At 44.8% G+C, this 23205-nt stretch overlaps 1 protein-coding gene across 1 annotated transcript in view; it reads right to left on the bottom strand.

Annotated features, from left to right (window-relative positions):
- Positions 1-1595: 1595 nt before the first annotated feature.
- Positions 1596-23205, bottom strand: part of LOC122811389 (carnitine O-acetyltransferase-like) — a 297871-nt gene continuing 276261 nt past the window's right edge. Inside the window, exon 13 of the mRNA XM_044083201.1 lies at positions 1596-1739. Coding sequence (XP_043939136.1) covers positions 1596-1739 — 144 coding nt within the window. The remainder of the gene's footprint in view (positions 1740-23205) is intronic.

The following is a 23205-nucleotide window of genomic DNA, read 5'->3' on the forward strand; positions in this document are numbered from 1 at the left end:
ATGAACATGTACATATTCAAACCCTGTAACCTCGGCACAGGAAGCACCCCCATGAACAAGTCAGAGGTTTAATCCTCCGAACTAACAGCCAGACTGTAAAAGTATCTGTAAACTGGATTTGAACCTTGCATTACATTTTTTCTTTCTCTAAGCTCACTGCATTTACACTTTGTGCTGCAAAGATAGGATAGGTAAGCACCAGGCTAGCTGCTCTTGCAGGCCATTTTATGCCTAGCCAATTTCCCTTCAAAAGGTGAGAATCAAACCCTGCATCATACGTCTGTGAAGTAAATCATTATGCCAACTCTGATGATCTATACATGTTGTCAACTGCCTATCAGTAATACAACCAAAGACATTGATGTACCAGTGATGTACACAGGAAGAACACATCATTTCACTTTGTTATCACAGCAAGTAAACCAAAATTATCTGGAACCCTAACATTTAGGATAACATTGGTAACAGCTGCATACATCATAACATACAGGAAATGGCTCTCCAGTTATCAGAATGTAGAAACTCTGGAAGCTGCCAAATGAAAGCTACCAATCTGCTCACTTTTGCAGTCAAATAATTCTGAAAGTACTGTTTCAGTTTTTCGGATACTTTTTGTAGGGGGTAGCAATACCACCTGTTCCTTCATGGAGGGGGCTACAACACTCGCACCCCCACTCTTGAGATAATTAACTCTTCTTAACTAACACCACCAGAAAGGGAATCCTTTGCAATGGTCTCCGGAATTTAGACCGATTCAACCATCTGTCAAAAAAACACAATTTGAAAAGAAAATTCTTGGCTGTACATCCTACTGTTGCTTTAGTCCACACCAGATAGTCAGTCCAGCATTTGCTCTATAAGTACCAACTATGAAGACCTGGATTCAGGAATAAGGACAAGTTGCAAGAGGGCTCAAGCCAGGCAGGGTGGAACCACATTTCACAGATGCCTGCATCTGCAAAGGGAGGAAGTCAGATAGACTTCTACAATGCCACCACTATATAAAATACATTCACAACTCTTGCAACAGAATGCTAAAAGCATAATGCATACTTTGGTCATTTTTTCCTAAAGTCTAAGGCAGTAAGCAATATACAGCAAACATATGAACATTCTGCAGGATTCTGTCTCCTAATCATACAGTTTCTGCACTACTACTTGGATGCTTACTCTGGAAAACCCAAGTCTTCACTTGTGCACACAAATGGAAACAAAGCACCCACCCTAATGGAAGAGGACAAAGAATAGCCGAGATAAATGTAGGACAAATAATGTTGAGGAACTTTCCGGATTACAGATACAAAGATCAATAAACATCCATAAAAACAGTTTAGCAATCATATTTACAAATTCTGTAGGTTTCTTAAATATCTGACATGACTTGATCATAAACAGAACCAGGATGAGCTATCTCAATAGTCAAATTACATCTGCTTGGAAATATCCAAGCAACTGTAAGAATGGTCTGGCGTCATCCCTTATTTAGAGATAATTACATTTGCTTCAGGGTTGTTCCTGTTATATATCATTCCCTGCTACTCTCATGCTCTTGTACCATTTGCCACAGCCACCAAGCCACATACACGTTTCTATGATCATACCTGACCAGTAAGGATTTTCCAGTGTGTTGCAACAGCGTATGAAGTGTCCATGAAAATCTTTGGTATACTTATTCCCTCTTCTATGGCCTGCAGTTTAAGCCCCAGCAGATGTCTATCAATGCCTTGGCCCAGAAGAGCCTGGAAAAGAAAAGTCATGTCATACAACAAGCATTAGTTGCTATGCAAATTCCCACATATCCAGGGTACATTATTAATGAAAAATTTAACTCCTAAAGATCACTACACATTTACTCTTCAAAGTTTATATCTCCTGCACCCTCAAATTTGACTGCATTTTTCTCATGTGATCAATCTCCCGTGGCTTTTCTTTGCTTTTAAAAGGAAGTGAGAACATCAGTATTTTTAATAGGGATCCTTAATTTGTAATGCTCCTCTCTTCCATACACTGGCTCATACTTCTTGCAAAATAAGTGCAGGTTTATGCAACTCAACGTTCTGGAGAATTTCTTAATTATTTTATTCTTGCAACACTTAGCATTTTTTGAATGTTAAGAAAAAAGTACAAAGAGATTAAACAGTTTACAATGCAAAGGACCAAAATGTTAGCAAATATGATTACTTTTGTTGAAAACAAATCAGACAACTCCATTAACAGCACATTAAAATTGAAAATTAGTTACAAACGAACTTAACATGAAATTTCACCTTTGTTGGTTAAGTCCTTCACAAGACCATGCGAATTATTCAAGAATGTAATGTGCAAAATTTTTTGCCCGTGCAGGGTCTAAGTGCATCACAGCCCAGTGGGATTCAAAAACAAAGTTGTACACATCTGAGGTGCTACACCATCACTGTATACTCACAGGAATACAAGTAAGCAGCCATTATGCAAATAAAGTTCCACAACTTGACAAGTGTAACTATGGAGAGACTGGCAGAAGCTGTTAGTACAATTGTGGGCAGACTGCAAACAAAACACACAAGATGAGCCTTGTAGTATTAGTAATGGTGGCACACAACGGCAGAACAGCAATATCACCACATATACTGTAGGATATGTGAATGCACACAGCTATTAAACTACTGAAAGGATACAAAATCACACCCCAATGTACACTACAGATTAGACTAGGTGTGACGCCCATACACTGGCCCAGCAATCAAAGAGCCCCAATTCTCACCACTAACACCAGTGGGAGGTGGCCACATTGGGAAGGATAACAAGTGCACACACAGTTAAGTACAATTTCCCTTAAGAGCACACAGAGATCACAGTCAGTCTGGGATTGGTTTCTCCCTTTTTTCTCCAGATCCCCAATAAGACTTCCCACTGGCACAGCTTTAGAGTGGGGTGCTTAGCCAGGGTCCCAAGCCAAGTCCTCCTAGCACTCTCTCTGCCCAAGCAGTGCTTTGTGTCCCTGCCCAAGTAGCTGACACACACACACACACACACACACACACACACACACACACACACACACACACAGATATGATTTGTATACAACCACACAGACATTCCTGGGGAAGGCTGGCACAGGTTCACTAGCTGTGCCCCTTCTGTCCAAGCTATAAGGTAGTAATCACTGCCACCAGGACCCTTACTTATCAGCTACTAAAAAGGTGCTTAGCCACGGGTAGCCAATTATTACTGTGCAATATTAATATCCAATTAGTAAGTATGAACAGAACTTTTTCAGGCTTATTGGAGTGGCTTGGACAATATCACTATATACATGCAATGCACTTTAGAGCTTAAACTATCTGTACATACAACAGCCACAGTTGAAAGGTTTAAAATATTTAATAGTAAATAATAAGAACACAAGACAATACTTCTTACTAAACAGTGCTAGTTAAGAGTTCAGAGATCACAGAGAAATGCTTAAAATAATACAGTAAAAAAGTTCTGACGTCAGTACAGAAAAACAGCTAGACTAGACTTCCTATTTCCTATCTATTTCTAAGAGAAAACACAGTTCTAAAATAAACTTGCATATAGAGCCAGGCCGTGCTGGTGATGTTGTCAGTTCTGAAAACAAATGCAAAATGCCCTGATGCTCTATCTCTCTGTCCTTAAATTGATAACACAGCACCACTGACTCATTTCAGATTACATCATTATTTTCTGTTTCCCAGGCTAACAGAAACTCAAGAGTGTAACAGCCCTTTTGATCTTGCAGCTGGTCAGGAAGCCAGAGCAATAAAATACATTATACATGTAAATTGTATCCATTAACTCTGGTCTCAAAACAATAGGAAGAATTCCTTCATTCAGACATCTTGGCTCCAAGTTTTGAGATCAAACAATTATACAATGCTTGACTTATCAGCTTTCCTCCAGCAGAGTGCAATGTGGTTACATTTTTTGAAGTTCAACATTTGCTATAATTTTCTTACATTTAAGAGAACAAGCATGTGGCTTACATTAATATTTACAAATGACAGAATTAGCTACAAAATTCTATCTGGCTAGGCTGGCAGCCTTCACATATCTTCACACCTCCCCCCCCCGCCCCAGAGAACTCAAGCTAGTTTTTCAAGTGACCCTTGAGAAATGTTGCTTGAGAGGGTGAGGTCTATCTAAGTATACCTTATCTCATTCCCTGTCTTAAGAGCCTATCTCTGTTGGCAATGCTATTCCCACTGTGGTGGTGCACTGACATATCATATGCTTACAACCCTAGGCTCCATCTTAGCAACTTGGCATTTTGTTGGCTGGCTCTGTTTAACCATATTAGGGGATTGCAATCTGTCACCACAGTGAATTTTCTTCCATACAGATAAGGCTGAAGTTTCCGCAGTACCCACACTATGGCTAGACATTGCTTTTCTACAGCTGCATAGCATTCCTCCTTGGGTTGGAGCCTATGACTGAGATAAACCACTGGGTGCTCTTCTCCCTCTGAAGAAATCTGGTTAAGTACAGCCCTCACCCCATGGTTCGAAGCATCCACCTGCACAACAAATTCTTTGCTGTAACCTGAACTGGCTAACACAGGGGGTCCTCCCAAAGCTTCTTTAAGCTTCTGGAATGCCTGCACACATGCTGTAGTCCACCCTACCTTATCTGGCCTGTTCTTCCTTGTTAGGTCTGTGAGGGGAGCAGCTATGGTACTATAACTGTGGATGAACTTTCTGTAGTACCTTGCTGTCCCTAAGAATGCCCGAATGCCCTCACCTGCTTTTTGGTAACAGGTGCAGGCCATGCCTGAATGGCTTCCACTTTGGCAGGTTCAGGCCTGATCTTACACTCCCCACTCTATGTCCCAGGTAGGAGACCTCTGCCATACCCACCTGACATTTTCTGGGCTTAATGGTCAACCCTGCCCTCTGTAGTCTGCCCAGCACCTTCCTGAAATGTTGAAGGTACTCTTGCCAGGAATGGCTGTAGATGGCAATATCATCTAGGTAAACAACGGCAAATCCTCCTTCTAGGGTATGATCTACCAGCCTCTGGAAAGTTGCAGGGGCATTTTACATCCTAAAGGGCATCTTTGTGAGCTCATACAAGCCAAAAGGAGTAACAAAGGCCGACTTCTCTCTAGCACTGGAAGTCAAGGGCACCTGCCAGTAACCTTTGGTAAGATCAATGGTTGTAAGATACTTAGCCCCACCAAGCTGCTCTAAGGCCTCAGCATCTAACTGCGTGACTATTTAATTTCCTGTTGTCCACACAGAACCTGGTGCTGCCATCCTCCTTTGGCACCAGCACCACTGGGGAGGCCCAGGGACTGCTGGACTCTTGAATTACCCCCATTTCCAACATTTCCTGTATCTCCTCCCTCAGAGTCTGTTTGACTCTCTCAAGCACCCTATAAGGGGCCTGCCTAATATGCCTTTGGGGTCCTGCATCTACCTGGTGCTGCACCAGGTGGGTGAACCCTGGTTTTCCAGGGAACATGTCCTCAAACTCCTGTAACACTGCTCGGATTTCTCGAACCTGGGTAGGAGACAGCTGCTGGGACACTGCTACCCCTTCCACTGAGGTGTCAGTCTGAGCCTCACTGAGATCATCAGTCACCAGATCTCCCTCAGACTCCTCCTGCAAGCCACTGTAAATACTCAGCACAAGGGTCTCCCTATCATGGTAAGATTTCATCATGTTGACATGGTACAACTTGTGCTCCTGCCTCCTGGCTAGCAGTTCCACCATGTAGTTAACATTACCTTTCTTACCACCTTGTATGGTCCCTCCCAAGTTGCTTGCAGCTTGTTGTGTCTAACAGGAATGAGAACGATTACCTGCTGCCCTACAGCATGCTCTCTAGCTCGGTCATTCCTGTCATACCATACCTTTTTCTGTTGTTGGGCTTCTGCCAGGTTCTCCTGCGCCAAACCCATGAGTTCCCTGAGCCTTGTCCTGAGGTTTAGGACATATGCCACAACAGACTCTTTGTGAGATTCACACTCACCTTCCCAGTTATCACAAATTAAATCTAGAGGTCCCCTCACTCTATGCCCATACAGCAGCTCAAAGGGTGAAAAACCTGTGGATTCCTGGGGAACCTCTCTGTAAGCAAATAACAGATGGGGCAGATATTTATCCCACTCCCTCTTAAACTGTTCTGCAAATGCTCATAGCATGGACTTGATTGTAGAGTTTTAACATCTCAACCAGACCATTAGTCTGGGGATGGTAGGGGGTGGTCTTCAGGTGCTTCACCCCACAGTACTTCCCACAGACAAGCCATCAGGTCTGACATGAAATTGGCACCTCTGTCAGTCAGTATTTCTTTTGGGAAACCTACCCTGCTGAAAATCTCTAACAAAGCATTTGCCACCTTTTCCGCCTCAATGGAGGGCAAAGCCACTGTCTTAGGGTATCTTGTAGCATAATCTACTACCACTAGGATATACTTTTTCCCTGTGGAACTTTGGGTACTCAGAGACCCCACAATATCCATAGCTACTCTCTGAAATGGCTCCTCAATCACAGGCAAAGGCATCAAAGGAGCTCTCACCTTGTCTCCTGGGTTACCTACCTTTTGGCACTGCTGACAGGTCCTGTAGTACCCTGTTACATCTTTGGAAATTCCAGGCCAAAAGAAGTTCTGCATAATACGTCGCTTTGTACATTTTATGCCCATATGACTTGCAAAGGGAATATCATGGGCTATGGCTAGAAGCACCAGACAGTAGGCTCTAGGCACTACCAACTGCTGTACCCTCTCACCTTCTAGCCCTCCCTCAGGGGTCCACTCTATACATTAACCCTTTGTCCCAGTATACAAATTCCCCCTTCCCTTGAGAATCAGGTGCCTCACTAGCTACTTGCCTCAGGCCTTGCAATGTCTCAACTCTCTCTTTGTAAGCCTTCCCAGCTCCCCTTGCACAGGAGGTCTGGCATCCTCTGACAGCGGTGCCTCACTGTCAGCCTGGGCACTATTACTCATCTCTACCTTTGCAGTCACTCTGTCCAAGGGAACATCAGTATCCACAAGCAGCTGTGGCTCACCCTCAGTCTCACTGCAACAGCATAGCTTCCTCCCTGAAGTAACCACCTCACCAGTTCTGTCTGCAAATATGCAGTCTGCCTGGGGGAGACCCACATGCTTGATTCGAAGCCTGACTGCGTGTAACTGCATTATAAAGTACAGTTCTATACCTACCATAAATGTAGATGTCCGAACTGGATAGCATCTGCAGTCATAACAAGTGGGTTGTCCTGTCGTCAGGCAGCCCTTCAGTCGGCCGGATTCCAAAGTCCGGGTCCGGCCGCTGATGTCGCACTCCACCCGACGTCATCTCTGTTGGTCTTCGGGTATAAAGGCATCAGCCGATGCCATTTTCCTCAGTGTTTCTTGCCCCAGATGCCAGTAGCCCTCTTGCAGGCTAAAATTTGGATAGATGCCAATGTTTCCAAATAGATAGAGGTAAACACAACAATAAGCATGTATGTACATATACAAAAACAAATACACCATAAAGACTCCCCAACAGCTAGCTATTAGAAGGGTAAACACCCTAGGAGTACCACAGAGGGATGGTGGGAGGGTAATCCTGACTGCAGATGCTATCCAGTTCGGACATCTACATTTATGGTAGGTACAAAACTGTACTATGTCCTTCATGGATGCATCTGCAGTCATAACAAGTGGGTAGAATACCATAGCCAACTAGGGAGGAGGATAAAAGTAGATTATGGTGTGTTTAGGATCCCTTGCAGTACAGCAGTGGCAAACCCTGCTCGGGATCTGGAATATAGAGGCAAATTATAATGCTTGGCAAATGTATGCACGGAGGTCCAAGTAGCCGCCTCAATAATGTCTTTGGTTGCCACTCCTCGTAAGAAGGCTGTGGTAGTGGCTGTTGCTCTTGTAGAATGAGGTCTTATGTTCTGTGGAATTGGTTTTCCATGGAAGGAGTAACAGAATCGTATGCAATTTCCTATCCATTTGGAGATTGTCTGTTTGGAAATAGCTTTTCCTTCCCTTCCTGTTGCATAGGCTACAAAAGTTGGTCAGTCTTTCTGCTATTTTTGTTCTGTCCAAGTAGTAGCGTAGCTGTCTATGTACATCCAAGGTATGCAGTATTCTTTCCCTCTGTTTTGTGGGTTGGGAAAGAAGGTAGGTAGGTGGATTGCCTGGTTTAAAGACACTCTGGATACCACCTTAGGCATAAATGTAGGATTAGTCCTCATGGACACTCTATCTTGGTGGAAGATTAGGAAGGGTTGCACTGCCATTAAGGCCTGTAGTTCTGAAACCCTCCTTGCTGAAGTAATTGCCAGTAGGAAAGCAGTTTTCCATGATAGGTGTTGTAGGTCTGCTGCTGCTGCTGGTTCAAAGGGTGCTAGTGTCAACTTTTCTAGCACAAAGTTTAAATCCCAAGCTGGTAATGGTGGTTTCCTTGGAGGTTTTACATTCTTGATTCCTCTGAGGAATTGTCTGAGCAAAGGGTGCGAAAAACAAGGGGTATCAGAGCTGTATTCGGCTGAAATAGGTGATGCATGTATCATGATGGAGGAGTAGGACAGGCCTGAATGAAGAAGTTCGCCAGATACTCCAGAATGTTAGGCATATCTATGTTTGACACATCTTTTCCTCTTTCCGTACTCAGATGACAAACCTTTTCCATTTTCCAGCATAGTTCCTTCTTGTTGAAGGTCTGCGTGCTTCAGAATAATGTCTTTAACTCTTTGGGAAAGTTCTGGAATAGCTGCTGTTATGTGATGTTCCATGCAGTCAGTTGTAAGATTTTAGGTTTGGATGTATGATGCTGTAGTTGTTCTGCGTTAACATCAAAGGCATCAGGGGAATTGTCCACATATTGTTCGAGACATGCTCCTCAGTAGTGGGTACCAGTGTTGTCTTGGCCAGTTTGGAGCTATCAGGATTATCCTTGGACGTTCTTCCTTGATTTTTAGTAGTACCTTGTGTATCAAAGGAAGAGGCGGAATGCATATGCTGTTAGGCCTTTCCAGTTGAAGAGAGCGAATCCACTTTCCATGCTAATGGGTGGAATGTCCTTGTGCAGAATTTTTGAGCTGGTGATTGAGAGGTGATGCGAATAGGTCTATCTGTGGCATTCCCCATTTCTTTGAGATGGTCTTGAAGATGTCGGATGAAGCTTCCATTCGTGGGCATCCAGTGGTTCTGCTTAATATGTCTGCTAGGGTATTGTCTTTCCCTGGTACAAATATTGCCTGTAACTGGATGTTGTAGCTGAGTGCCAGGGTCCACAGCTCCAAGGTCATTCTGCATAGGGGTATGAATGAGTGCCCCCCTGTTTGTTGATGTACCACATGACTGTGGTGTTGTCTGTCCTTATCATCAACTGGCCCTCTTTGAGAAATGGTTTGAACTTTTGGATTGCCAGTTTTACTGCCAGCATTTCTTTTAGGTTGATGTGCAGTTGAAGTTGATCCTGTGTCCACAATCCTTGCACGCATTTGTCCAGCATGTGTGCCCCCATCCTAGGTCTGAAGCGTCTGTTGTGATGGTCTGGCTTGCTTGACATCTGCGAAAGGGTAGGCCTGGGTTTGACTGGCATGCCTGAGCCCACCATAGGAACTCCTGTTTTAAGCATGGAATTAGTGGGATTTCTGTTTCTAGACTGTGTCTGTGTTGGGACCATAAATTCTTTAGGTACCACTGTAGTTTTCTCATATGTAGTCTGGCAAATGGAACCAAGATTATGCATGATGCCATGAAGCCCAAGGCCTGCAGTACTTTTCTTGCTGTTAACTTGTTCAGTTTTGTTAGTGCCAAGAAGTATAGAGGAGTTCTTTTTGTTTTTCTGTAGTCAGGAATGCCATTTGTTTTACTGTGTCCAATTCAGCCCAGAAAGTCCTTGTTTGGGATGGTATTAGCCTTGACTTTTGTAAATTGACTGTGTATCCCAGTGCTTGTAGCAAGTAAATGACCCTTTGTAAATCTGTTGTCAGCTTGCTTTTGTTGTCCCCTTGTAGCAGGCAGTCGTCCAGGTATGGGTAAATTTGAATTCCCTGAAGTCTGCAATGGGCGATTACTGATGCCAGGCATTTTGTGAATACTCTGGGCGCAGTAGATAAGCCAATGGCAATGCTGAGAATTGATAGTGCTCTGATCCTGCAAGAAATCTGAGGTATCTTCTGCAGATTGGTCGAATGGGGACGTGCAGGTATGCCTCCTTGAGATCTAGAGTTACCAGCCAAGACTCCTTGCCCAGCATGGGAAGAAGTTGCTGTAGGGTCAGCATTTTGAATTTTGGGACAATGATGTATGTATGTAAGGTGGACAGGTCGAGAATTGGTCTCCAACTTTTTTCCTTTCTTGGAACTAGGAATAGTCTGGAGTAGAACCCTTTCCTTGCTCTGCTGCTGGCACTCTTTCCACAGCTCTCATGTTTGCTAACTCCATTATCTGTAGAGCCTCTGTTTTTGATTTGGAGGTAGATTTGGCATTCCTCTTTTGACTGGAATAGTGTGGAAGTGAAACCGTAACCTTGATCTATGGTTTGTAAAATCCACTTGTCCTTTGTTATGTAGTGCCAGTTCTTTGAAAATAAGGTTAACTTTCCGCCTAGAGGAGCTGCTATTTGTTCCCTGGTAGGCGGGTTTAGGGTTAAGTCACTGTGGTTGTGTTGATGTAGTGGCAGTGGCCGTGTCTGTGCCTCTGTTGTTACCTTGCCACTGTCTTCCTCTGTAGGCACCTCCTCTGGATTGGTTTCTGCCTCTGGAACGTCTATTCCTGCCCCTTTGAAATTTTGTGGAGTCAGGAAAGGACCAATTTTGGCAGGCCAGTTCCTGCTAAACCTTGGGGTTGAACCTGCAAGAAATCTTTAACAGTTTGAACAGATTTTGCCTTTTCTTCCATTTTCTTCATAACCTGCTGGGCAGATGTACCAAACAAACTTGTCTTGTCCATAGGAGCATCTAGCAACTTAGCTTTAACATGATCCGGTAAAGCTTGTTCCTTTAGCCATGCATGCCTTCTTATCACTGTGCCTGTCATGGCTGATCTAAATGAAGCCTCCAGTGCATCATAGCCACATTTTAAGGAATGGTTGCTAACCTGTTGTATGTTATTTACCATATCTAATACATATTTCTTATCAAGAGATTCATCAGTGGTTAGTTTTTAGTTAACTGATCCAGCATAAACTCTTGGTATTGTATCATGTGAAACTGACAGTTTAAAGCTCTAGCTGAGAGAGTAGCTGAAGTGTAGACCTTTTACCCCATCTGTCTAATGACCTTGCTTCCCTTTCAGAAGGAATAGGGTTTTAGCTATGGTCGGCTACTGCCTTGGGGCCCTGGGATATAGTTTCTGGGTCTGCAAGTGGAGCCTTGTAAAGGTGGTGATGAGTATCTGGCACCCTGTAAAATCTGTCTGGTTTGGTAGGGGCTGGGGGTAAAGAATCTGGAGCGGAGCAAACATCATTGAAAGCATCATCCACCACAGAGAGAACAGGGGTATAGCCAAGGGCCTGTGCTGAGGGAGGTGCAGAAAGGTCCTAAGTCTTTTCTGGAGTCTGAAAAATCCTGTTGCTGCCATTGGAACTGTTCTCGCATGGCATGCAAAGTTTCCCCAAAGGAAAATTCTTCTGGTGGGGAAGCAGCTGGGATGGATTCTTCAGCATCAGAATCTTCAAAATTGGAGAAGCGAGCCTCTGGCTGGTCAGTTATGTCTGATTCATCAGCAGAATCATCAGAGGACACTGGCTCGGGGGCTCTGCCCTAGGTCTCTTCTCTGGGGCTGAGAGGCCCTGTCTGGGTGAGATTGAGATTCTCTAATTAAAGAAATTAAATCTTCTGCCAAGGTAAGCATTTGAGAACTAGAAGAGGGCCTGGATGGGGTGGTTTAACAGGCACTGTTTTAGTAGTCTTGGCAGCTTTAGCCCTGGCGAAGGCCTTAATGGACATGGCTGCTGGAGGCCTAGCAGCACCACGTGCTGGGGTAGAAACATCCAAGGGATGGTGTCTGACAAGTCAACCACCGTAGTGGGTAAAATTTCTGAAGTCGTTTCAAGAGTTGTAGCAGGGGCCTCAGTTGTAGGAATAGGTTCAGCTGTACTTTGTTCAGTTTTCTCGGTTTCGCGAAACCGAGACACTCGCGGGTTTGCTTGACCAAGGTTTCGGCGAAACCGGACATGAGTGTCGGTCTTTATCTTTGCGTTTTGCCAGATTGGGTAGTCGGAGGATCCGGCGGCATAATGTACGCAAAATCAGAACCGAAAAACTGTTCTGCGAACTCCGACCGGCCTAAGCGTTCGTCGGTTGAAGGAAGCACAGGCGAACAGGCTGCTACGTGGGCTGGGCCTAAACAAGGCAGACAGTAAGAGTGGAAATCTTTATGAGGTATTTGTTTCCCACAGTTTAAACAATTGTTAACTTTTTCTGACATCGGCTGAGGCAAGAAAGAGTCCCCAACGGGTACTTAGCTTTAGAAGTCTTGAGTAGTATTCGGTAGAAGTAATCTCTGGATCCGACCGACCGGCACTTGCGAACAGCTTCTGCTTCGGGTGCCACGCGGCAAGAAAGACTGAGGAAAATGGCGTCGGCTGATGCCTTTATACCCGAAGACCAACAGAGATGACGTCGGGTGGAGTGCGACATCAGCGGCGGACCCGGACTTTGGAATCCGGCCGACTGAAGGGCTGCCTGACGACAGGACAACCCACTTGTTATGACTGCAGATGCATCCATGAAGGACATCATAGCACTGCCTCAAAATCCTTCCCTATCAGGACATCTGCAGGATGGTAGTTCTGTACCCCTGTTGTCTCAAGACAACCTACTATTGGCATTTTGTCTTTCCCACTTACTGGCTCTCTCACCTTTTGTTCCCCACCTCGTCTCCATGGACATCTGTATGCCACGTGGCCCCACTAGTTGCATTCAAAACATTTAACCCTAGGTCCTGGACGTGTACCTGGACTAGTGGCTTCCCCTGCTACTGGCAGATTCTGTTGGGGCAGTCTGGGCTGCCCACCATGGGTTCCTTTAGACCCATGAGCAGTACTGGTGATCCTTTCCCTGTGCAGGGATGCCCTGCTTGCTAGGTATAGGTCTCCCTTCTTCCCCAACTCCTCTGAAGTAACACATTGTCTATCAGCTAACCAGATCCTCAAGTCCTCAGGCAAAGTGCTAAGGGTTGTTCCCTCACCAAAAGGTCTGCCAGCCCTTCAAAAGTGGTGACCTGACATCCACTCACACACCTATGAAAATAAGTGCTCAGTTCATCAACATAGCCACACACACTTTCAACTGCCTTGCGGCCATGCTCACAAAACGTTTTCCTATAAGTTTCAGGTGTTAGCTTAAAAAATTCTAACAAGCAATTCTTAACAGCAGTATAATCAAAACAGTCAGACATTTTGGACAAAATAGTTGCAGCTTTACCATGGAGTAAGGGGGTAAGGAACCGTACCCAGAGGCTTTGGTCAACATCATACTGTTTACATACCCTGTCAAACATATGGATGAAACTATCAAAATTATCCCCTCTCTGTAAACTGCAGAAGAAATTTACTGACCTTTTGTGCTTCTGAGGCCCAGTTACTCCCTTCCCCATTACCTCCATGACTCTGGTGAAGAGTCAGCATCTCCTTGTCGTGCTGCCTCTGCCGCTCCTTTTCCACAACTTCCACTTCCAAATGCCTGGCCTCCAGCTCAAGTCTCTTTAGCTCCAGATGGATTTTTAAGTCCTCTGCACAAAGGTTGAGCTTACATTCCCTGAGTGTTGTACATCTCCACGGCCAGTCTGATCATCCTCCTGGTTGCTGTTTTCTGATGCAGCTGTGACCAAAGCTGCAATCATGTCTGCCTTAGTCAGGTTTCCCTGCACCAGTCCTTTAGCCTGGCACATCTCAGCCAATTGGCTCCTTGTCAGCTTTCCATACTCCTCAGTGACATGCTTGCCTGCTCTCCCTGACTAAGCTCACAAAAGAAATAAAACAATTGTGAGCTGAACTCTGAATATTCACTGCGTGGCTGATTTAGAGTACAAAAACACCTTCAGTGATCATTGTACACAGGCTACAGGAATTCACTATCCGCACCACTACAAGCCAATTAGTATGTGCCAACCAATTAATATGTGGTGTGAATATCCCACCACTGCCAAACAATTAATATGTGATGCCTGTGTACTGGCCCAGCAATCAAGGAGCCTCAATCCTCACCACTAATACCTGTGAGGGGTGTCCACATTGGGAAGGGTAACAAGTACACACAGTAAAGTACAATTTCCCTTAAGAGCACAAAGAGATTACAGTCAGTCTGGGGCTAGTTTCTCCCTTTCTCTCCAGATCCCCAGTAAGACTCCCCACTGGCACAGCTATAGGGTGGGTTTCCTTAGCCAGGGTCCCAAGCCAAGTTCTCCTAGCTAGCACTCTCTCTGCCCAAATAGTAAGTGTGACCAGAACTTTTTAAGGCTTATTGGAGTGGCTTGGACAAATTATCTCTACATAAAACAGCCACAGTTGAAAGGTTTTAAAATATTTAATAATAAATAAAAAGAACACAAGACAATACTTCTTAACTACACAGTGCTAGTCAAGAGTTCAGCGATCACAGAGAAATCCTTCAAATAATACAGTAGAAAAGTTCAGACATCAATATAGAAAAACAGCTAAGTTCAGACATCAGTATAGAAAAAACAGCTAGACTAGACTTCCTATTTCCTATCTATATCTAAAAGAAAACACAGTTCTAAAATAAAATTACACATAGAGCCAGGCAGTGCTGGTGATGTTGTCAGTTCTGAAAACAAATGCAAAATGCCCTGATTTTCTCTCTCTCTGTCCTTAAATTGATAACACACTACCACTGACTCATTTCAGATTACATCATTATTCTCTGTTTCCCAGGCCAACAGAAACTCAGAGTGTAATAGCCCTTTTGATCTTGCAGCTGGTCAGGAAGCCAGAGCAATAAAAGACATTATACATGTAAATTCTAGCCATTAACTCCGAATCCCACAACCTCCTCCAGACCAGCTTTCTCATTTCACAGAGGTTTTGTTGTCCCTTTTGGATCAAGGCACCATTCAGTCTGTTCCACCCAACCAAGTGGGAAGGGGTTTTTACTGCAGGATATTTTTGGTTCCCTGGAAGGAGAACTCTCTGATAATGGAATGGATGCCTTGTTGAAGGTTCAAGTAGTTTACTCAGTGAGGTAAATGGAGGATTGCTCTTGGAAAGAGGATGTATCTTGGGTACCAGACCACTTGCCCATCTCCCTGCTTAACTAAATAAACTACTTGAACTTCAAGCAAGACATTTTTATTCCTCCCACAGGGGAGGATATCAGAGAGAGTCTCCTTAACCTGCTAGCTAAAGTGATTTTTTTCTAGACTAATCCTTTGTATTCTGTTCCATTGTATAATAACAAGGCTAGATTAGTCAGAAATTATATTTCACAGGAACATGGGCATTTAATTGAAAGCTTCCACACACATCCAAAAAACTATTTCAGACCATGCACTAATAATGAACATAGAAATGCAAGGTGAAGTAAAAATGAGACAGTGGTGCTCCCTCTCCTACCTGTTAAAAACAGAGTAATTTAAGGAATGGGTAGTGGAAATTATTCGAGAGTCATTAGTGAAGACAAAACATTTTCAGAAGTTACTGCTACTGAGTGTGATAAAATGGAGTTTAAGAACAGGGCAGAAATAAAAGAAAAAGAGATATGGTTAAGAAGCAACATAAATTATTTAGAGGGGCTGACAAAGGTTGAAGTATTGCAGAATGAGGGGAATCTCACAGGATAAGAAGAGGCGCAATTGCAGAGTGCTAAACAGAAAATAAGACAGTATCTGAATAATATGCATGAGTTTAAAAAGACTGCTGTTAAGCAGCTGTTTTTTAATAACTCCAGAGCACAAAAACTTTTAGCACAACAACTTAGGCAAAAGAAAGTGGAAAGGGTTGCAGCCAAACTTAGGGAGCCTATAACAAAAAATATAATGAGAGATCCTACAGACATTTCAGAAATTTTACGAAAATCTGTATAAGGCAGAGAAATGTGGCAATCAAGAAAGAGCACCAATGGAAATATTTATAAAATATTTAAATATGCCAAGGTTAGAGGTAGATGAGGCTAAACAACAGTTAATACAGGAGGAGATGAGATAAAAATGGTGACATACAATCAATCTGCAGGACAGTCTCCAGGAATAGACGGTGGTCCTGTGAGAATATGAAACCTAGGAGGGAAGAAAGTGATGAAGATCTGGAATGTTTTAGCACCATTTTAAAAGTAGGGGTAGCATCCTGGAAGAAAGTTGTGGTGGCTGTAAAATCTAAAGATGGCAAAGACCCTTCAGACCCAGTTTTACATACGCACATTTCAATTTTAAACCATGACTATAAAGTGTGTATATCTAAAATAGCTAAAAGAATAGCAAAGGTGTTACAAAAATTGATAGATATTGACTTATGTGGATTTGTGGAGTTGAGCCAAACATTTCGCAACATTAACAGAACAAAGATGATCCAGAGGGAAGCACAGTGTAAGAAAATACCACTGTTGTTGGTGGGTCTTCATGCAGAGAAAGCATTCAACAGACTAAGCTGGTATTTTAAGAGTAGGGCAGTTGAAGCATCTGCATTCTCTGATACAATATTAAGGTTAATTAGGAAGACAGATGGAATCAGAGCAATAATTAAAAGGGGGGGTCCTTTCTGACAAATAGTGTCTAAACAGAGGAACCAGGTGGGGGTGTCCTCTTTCTCCTTCGTTATTTGCTTTATATTTAGAGCTACTGGGAAAGAAAATAAAGGACTCAAATGCAAGAATATAATTGCTATGGTAATCAGGAAAAGCTAGCTTTATTTGCAGATATTATTTTCTCAGACAAAATTAGAAAAAGGACATCTCAGTGTTGTGGACATCATGAGAAAGTCTTTTTGAGATACAAAATTAATGAAGATAAAAAAGAAGTTATGCACTCATCATAACATTCCATCTGAGTTGCCCTTCATTTGTCTTCAACCTCCAAGCTCCTCCCCTACCCATAATGCCCCTATCTTCTTCCTCCCTTCAGATCGAGTTTGCTACCCCACCTAGCACTGCACCCAACCCAAAAAGTTATGCCATGCCAAATATCCATAAACAAGAAGGAAATAGTAATAGTCATCCTGGTGATGACCACATCCTCTACTCATCATACCATCACACAGTCTATGTCAGGCAGAGGGAAGGAGAGAGGGACGGTTAATGACAAATGAAGGACAACAACTCAGATGGAACATTATGGTGAGTACATAACTTCTTTATCTGAAGTTGTCTTCATTTGGTCTTCAACCTGTGGGCCCTCATGGAAGGATACTCTAAAGCACAGCGGAGCCAAAGGACGCCCTGTTCCGAGATATGATGTCCAATCTGTAGTGCGAGATAATGTGAGATGAAGCCCAGGTGGTCGGAGAACAAGTAAAGTCTAATGCAACTCTAGACCAGAAGGCAGCTGAAGTAGCCACACACCTTGTGGGATGTGCCTTCACTTGACCTGGTGGAGTCACTCCCTTTGCAGAATACGACACAAAAATATACTGGGAAATCCAACGGGCAATGGTGAACTTAGATACTGGTTTCCCCAAGAAGGGTTTAGAGCAAGATATGAAAAGCTGATCAGACTTACGGAATGCTTTAGTCCTGTGCAAATAAAAACGCAACTGTCTGTGCACGTCCAATAAGTGCAATTTGTATTCTCCTCTATTTTGAAAATTCGTGAAAAAGACGGGAAGATTAATTACCTGATTAATACTGCCCTCTGAAGCTACCTTAGGGAGAAAGGAAGGGTTAGTACACAAGGATACCCTGTCCTTATAAAAAAAAAAAAAATCATACAAGGTGGTTTGACTGACAATGCTTGGAGTTCCGAAACCCTTCTGGCAGAAGTAATAGCCACCAAAAAAGGTGGTCTTCCAAGAAAATAAACTGCATATCCACAGAGGCTGCGGGTTCAAAGGGAGGTGAAACCAATGCCTGTAAAACTAAGGTAAGATCTCATGGCAGCGTGGGGTCCTTCATCGGTAGCCGAAGAAGAAAGTTGACTTTTAGGAAGGCTTTACAAAGCTTTGACGATGCTAAGGAAGCCATATTGTGCCCTACATGAAAATTAGAATTCGCTGCAAGTTGAACTTTGACTGTAGAAAAACTAGCACCTTGTTGAAAAGTCCCTGCCAAAAATTCCAAAACCAATGAGACTGGATCAGTGAAAGGGTCTAGGGGACATACTGAAGCCCAGATCGAAAAATGTCTTCATTTACTGGAGTTACCTTTCTGGTGGAAGATTTTATGAGCCACCACCAGGATCTTTTTTACAGGTAAAGATAAGCTGGGAGTCCTGACAATCAGGGGAACTGGAGCAGCCAAGCGGTGAGCTTCAGACTGCCCAGGTCTGGATGGGGAATCCCTGAAGGGTGAGAAATGAGATCCAGAACTGGATCCAGCAACCATGGCGGAGCCACCAGATGAGACCACAGAGAGGGAAACCAGACTTGGCGAGGCCAGAATGGGGCAATGAGGATTACAAGGCTCCCCAGTCTGCGAGCTTTCTGAAGGAATTTTTGTATTAAAGAAAGAGGAGGATAAGCATACAGAAGACCAGGGGGCAAAGTATGAACAAGACAGTCTCTGGCAGGGCTTCGCCCGGAGGGGCATTCAGAGCAAAAAAAAATTTGCTGCATTTCGCATTGAAAGGAGAGGCGAACAGATCGCAGCAAGGCTGATCCCACTTGAGAAAGATCTGTTTCGCTACTGAAGGATTCAGAGACAACTAGTAGGGCCCACAATAGACCTGCTGAGCCCGTCCGCTAGAATGTTGGACCTCCCCAGAATGTGCATTGCCACCAGAAAATGGCTGGTGGAGATCGCCCACTCCCACACTCTCATGGCTTTGTGACATAAGGGATAAGACTTGGTTCTCCCCTTCTTGATGATGTACCAGACCGATGATGTACCAGACCACAGACATATTGTCTGTCTGGATAGCAACTGTTCCTGAGGGAAGATGGGCATGGATGGCCTGTAATACTAGAAGCACCGCCCTCATCTCCAGGATGCTGATATGTTATCTGGTCTCACAGGGGGACCACGTGCCTTGGACCGTCCTTCCTGTGCAATACCCCACTCTAGCAGGGTGGCATCCGTAGTCACAGAGGTCGAGGGAGAAGAAAGGGGCCACTCTGAATACAAAGTCGGGGAATGTAACCACCACAGAGAGTCCCTGCCCACCCGAGAGACTCGAACAGAGTGAGACACCGGGAGTTCTAACATGGACCATTGGACCACAGGAGTCCACTGAAGAACCTGCATGTGAAAACGCACCAGGGGTAAGAGACTGATTGTGGCTGCCATGGACCCCAAACATTATTTTTGCCATCAGTGGCTGGGCTTGAAGAATGCCCAGGACCTGAAGTTTCAGTGAATGTATCCTCTCAGAGGCAAGAAAGACCTTGGTTTGAATTGTGTTCAGCTGAGCCCCTATGAAATCTAATACCTGAACCGGGGCCAGTGATGACTTGCTGAGACGGATGGTGATGCCCAACCGCTGGGCTAGGGAAAGAAAGTAATCTCTCACTTGACAGCACTGATGTCTGGAAGGGGCAGCAATGAGACAATCGTCTAGGTAAGGAAAGACCTGTATGCCCTGGAGTCTCAGGTGAGCCGCTACTACTGCCATCACCTTGGTGAACACTATGGGGGCTGTGGTGAGACCAGGGGAGCACTCAAAACTGGTAATGATCGGCTCTCAGCTGGAAGTGGAGGAACCTCTGAGAGCGCCTGTCCATTTTGATGTGGTAGTACGCATCTTGGAGGTCGATCGAGCACATCCAATAGTTTGTTTCCTGCAAGAAGGGCAGGATAGACTGAAGGGTGACATCCAAAATTTAGTTTTTGCTACTGACAGGTTCAAGATGGATAGATCCATAACTGGTCTTGGGTCCCCCATCATCTTTGGCACTAAAAAGAACCTGGAATAAATGCCTAATCTGGACTGGTATGGGGGGACATGCTGCATGACTCGTTTTTCTAGCAGCTTTGTAATTTCTACTGCTGCATCCTCCCTGTGCATGGGGGAACATCTGGGTGGTAGAGATGACTTTAGAAAGGGGGATTGAATAACCTCTGGATATAATTTGCAACACCCAACGATCTTCCGTAATGGACTCCCAAGCTGTTAGGTGAAGTGAAAGGCGATCCCTGACTACCTCCAGAGACGAGCAGTCAGGTAACCCTTCAGGGCTGCTGCGTGGGTCTGTCTGAGATAGATTCTTGAGACCCTCGACTTCTTGGAACCCTTTTGCCTCTACGGCGGCATCTATCAAATCCCTCTCTGCTTCTAGGGGAAGGTGAGTCCTGAGTGTCCTGTGGGAACCTTTGAGATTTGCGGAACCACATCATCTTGGTCCCTCACGGATTCCTACAGAAGGATCGTTGAGGGGTCGAAAAGCGGATCCCGATGGCAGACAGTCTTCCCATCCTTCTCACTCTGAACTAGGGTGTCACATATATTCTTTGCAAAAAGGGAAGAACAGTCATAAGGGGCATTTGTAAAAGATGCCTTAAAGGGTTCCGAAAAGGAACACAACTGGAGCCAGGAGTGATACCTGATGGCAACTCCAGTACCGGCAGCTCTAGCAGCGCTTTCCATTGCATTGGAGGGGAGATGCAGAAAGGTGTTGGCAGCAGATGGCAAGGTGGCCATTTGGGAGGAGAAAACTTTGTCCTCCACCGACCTGGACCTCGGGATAGACTCAGCAACCTCCTTGACCAGGTCTCACTGCAGTCTAATCACATGTGCCAACTAGTTCAATGCCAGGACAGAAAAAGTCACTGAAGCGTACACCTGCTTCCCATAATGATACATTGTTCTGTACTATCAGTCTGGAGGGTGGACCGTAGAGCTCTCCTGAGTGAGTTCCTTCTTAGTAGCAGCTGCCACCACCATGGCATCAACCAGGGATCCTTTATGCCAATAGGTCCTATCCAAAGGGGGGCTCAAAACTTTGTCAGGCTGTTTGGGAATGGGCTCCACCATGTCCAGTTCCTTTCATACTCGAGATGTAATCAGATCCACCAAGGGATCCACGGGAGGGGATACCCAGGAAGTAGAGGGTCCTGCCCAAAAGCCTCCAGGAACACCAATTCTTCTGAGTTAGGTTTTTGGACAGACCACCCCACATGCTGGCGCTGGGTTTCCATGATGTCTCTGAAGAAGACATCCTCAGGGGGTGAACCTTCCCCTTCCTCCAAATCGATGTCCTCAGTGTGTGACTCTGGTGGGGAGTCCAAGTGCCTCCTTTTTCATGTGTGTTTGTGAGGAGACTCCTCAGTGGGGGATTCTGGGGAGGACTCAATGGCTTGCTGCTCCCAAGAGGGTGTGCCCTGGGGCACAGAGGAGGCAGGCTGTCCCCGAGATGACAGAATGGTCGGACCCGCACCAGAAACAGAGGGAGCCAGAACTGACTCAGAAAACGAGATAGGCAAGGATCTCGGTGGGATTGGTGAGGACCCTCTCCACCATGTCAAAAATAAAGGGGAGCAGACCCTCCTGACAAGGGACAATAGTTAGAGCCATATCCCTCTCACCACACAGGGGAGTCGAAGCCAAGCCTATGGGGGCTGAGATACCTAGGGGAAGGCTCTGCCCCGTAAGGCTTGGAGCGGACACCATCCCCTCAGATCTGGCTCCAAGGCTCGGCTCCGAGAGCTGGACAGATCCAAGCACGTCGAATCCCACCTGCTCAAGGGCATAGCCAGCATTGAGGTAAAAGGTACCATAGCAGCTGACCTCTCGACGCCAGGTGTCATCAGATCCAAGGACTCCGAAACTGAGGGCTGGATTGGAGAAGGAGAAATAGGGATGAAAACACATTGCATACCCCCTGCTCTGGAGGGAGAAGGGGCAGGCAAACTCCCAACTGGATCTGGGGGGTGGATAAACTTCCACATCATCCTGTTCAACTCCGCTTCTCAGAGACTGCAGGTGGAACGAGATGAGACCACCGACATCAGCTTGGAGTGGTGCTGAGGGGAAGTCTGCACTGGCAACCGGGTCCAAAGCTCCTTCGGCTCTGGGGAGAACCAAGGGGAACGGAGCCAGGGGGACTCTGACCTCGGAGCCGACCTAACCTTGGGAGGTGGACCTGCCAGACCTGAGCGATCCGGGAATCGCTTCTTGGGCCTATCCTTATGCTTAGGCTTATTTCCTTCCCTGGGCCTCTTGTTGGGAGTTAGGAGAGAAAATTAAACAAAAAGGATTAAAGAAGCAACACTTACCCAAAAACAGAGCTCAGAACACAGATCGTGATGCAAGCTGAAGAGCGCAAACGAGATCTGAAGGGAGGAAGGAGACAGGGACATTATGGGTAGGGGAGGAGCTTGGAGCTCAGATCAAGATAGTGAGTATGTGGCCATCAGATCCGTGTCGGATCCAGAAACCCACAGGTTGAAGACCAAATGAAGACAAAAACTTCAGATCAAAGGTTACAGGTGTACACCATCTGCCAACACACACATTGATACAGCAATATTTAGCAATATCCATATTGATGGGGAAACAATAAAATGAAGTATTTAGGAGTATGGATTAAAAAGGATTCTGTTATGGCAGCTAAGAATATGCGGGAAGAGACTAAACAAAATATAATAAAAAAACTGAGAAATGGGTATCCCTAGTGGATTCCAAGATACAAGCAGTGAAAAAGATTTTAGTCCCTTCAGTTTTATATACAGATCAGTCATATTTTTTTTATCAACCAGATAAGTTGTGGACAGCAATTAATAAAAATTTGAAGGATTTTATCTGGGAGGGGAAAAAGGCAAGGGTCAAGTGGGATAAGTTGATCCTTCAAGTGGAACAAAGTGGATTAGGAGTACCTGGTTTGAAGGGATATTTAAGAGCTACACAGTTAAGGTGTATTTACATAGTACAAGCAGAAAGCTATAATTCAGATTGGAAAGGGATGATGATGAAGTGGGAGGGGGATTCAAGGCATAAGGAGAGAGTAGGATTTTGGATGCAGATCCTTAAGGAGAATAACAGACACACAGAATATTATGTTAAAGTAGCAGAAAGTATTCTAAGAACTAAGCCAATGTGAGAATGGAGAAAGGAGATTTTGCAGATAAGGATGACTGTAGTTAGGGGTACAGAGAACAGGCAAGAGGGGGCTGGAATTTACTGGAGAAAACTGGAAAAGGAACCAA

The sequence above is a fragment of the Protopterus annectens genome, chromosome 9.part0 (assembly GCF_019279795.1).
Source record: "Protopterus annectens isolate FY-2018-M chromosome 9.part0, PAN1.0, whole genome shotgun sequence".
In the NCBI taxonomy this organism is placed as follows: Eukaryota; Metazoa; Chordata; order Ceratodontiformes; family Protopteridae; genus Protopterus; species Protopterus annectens.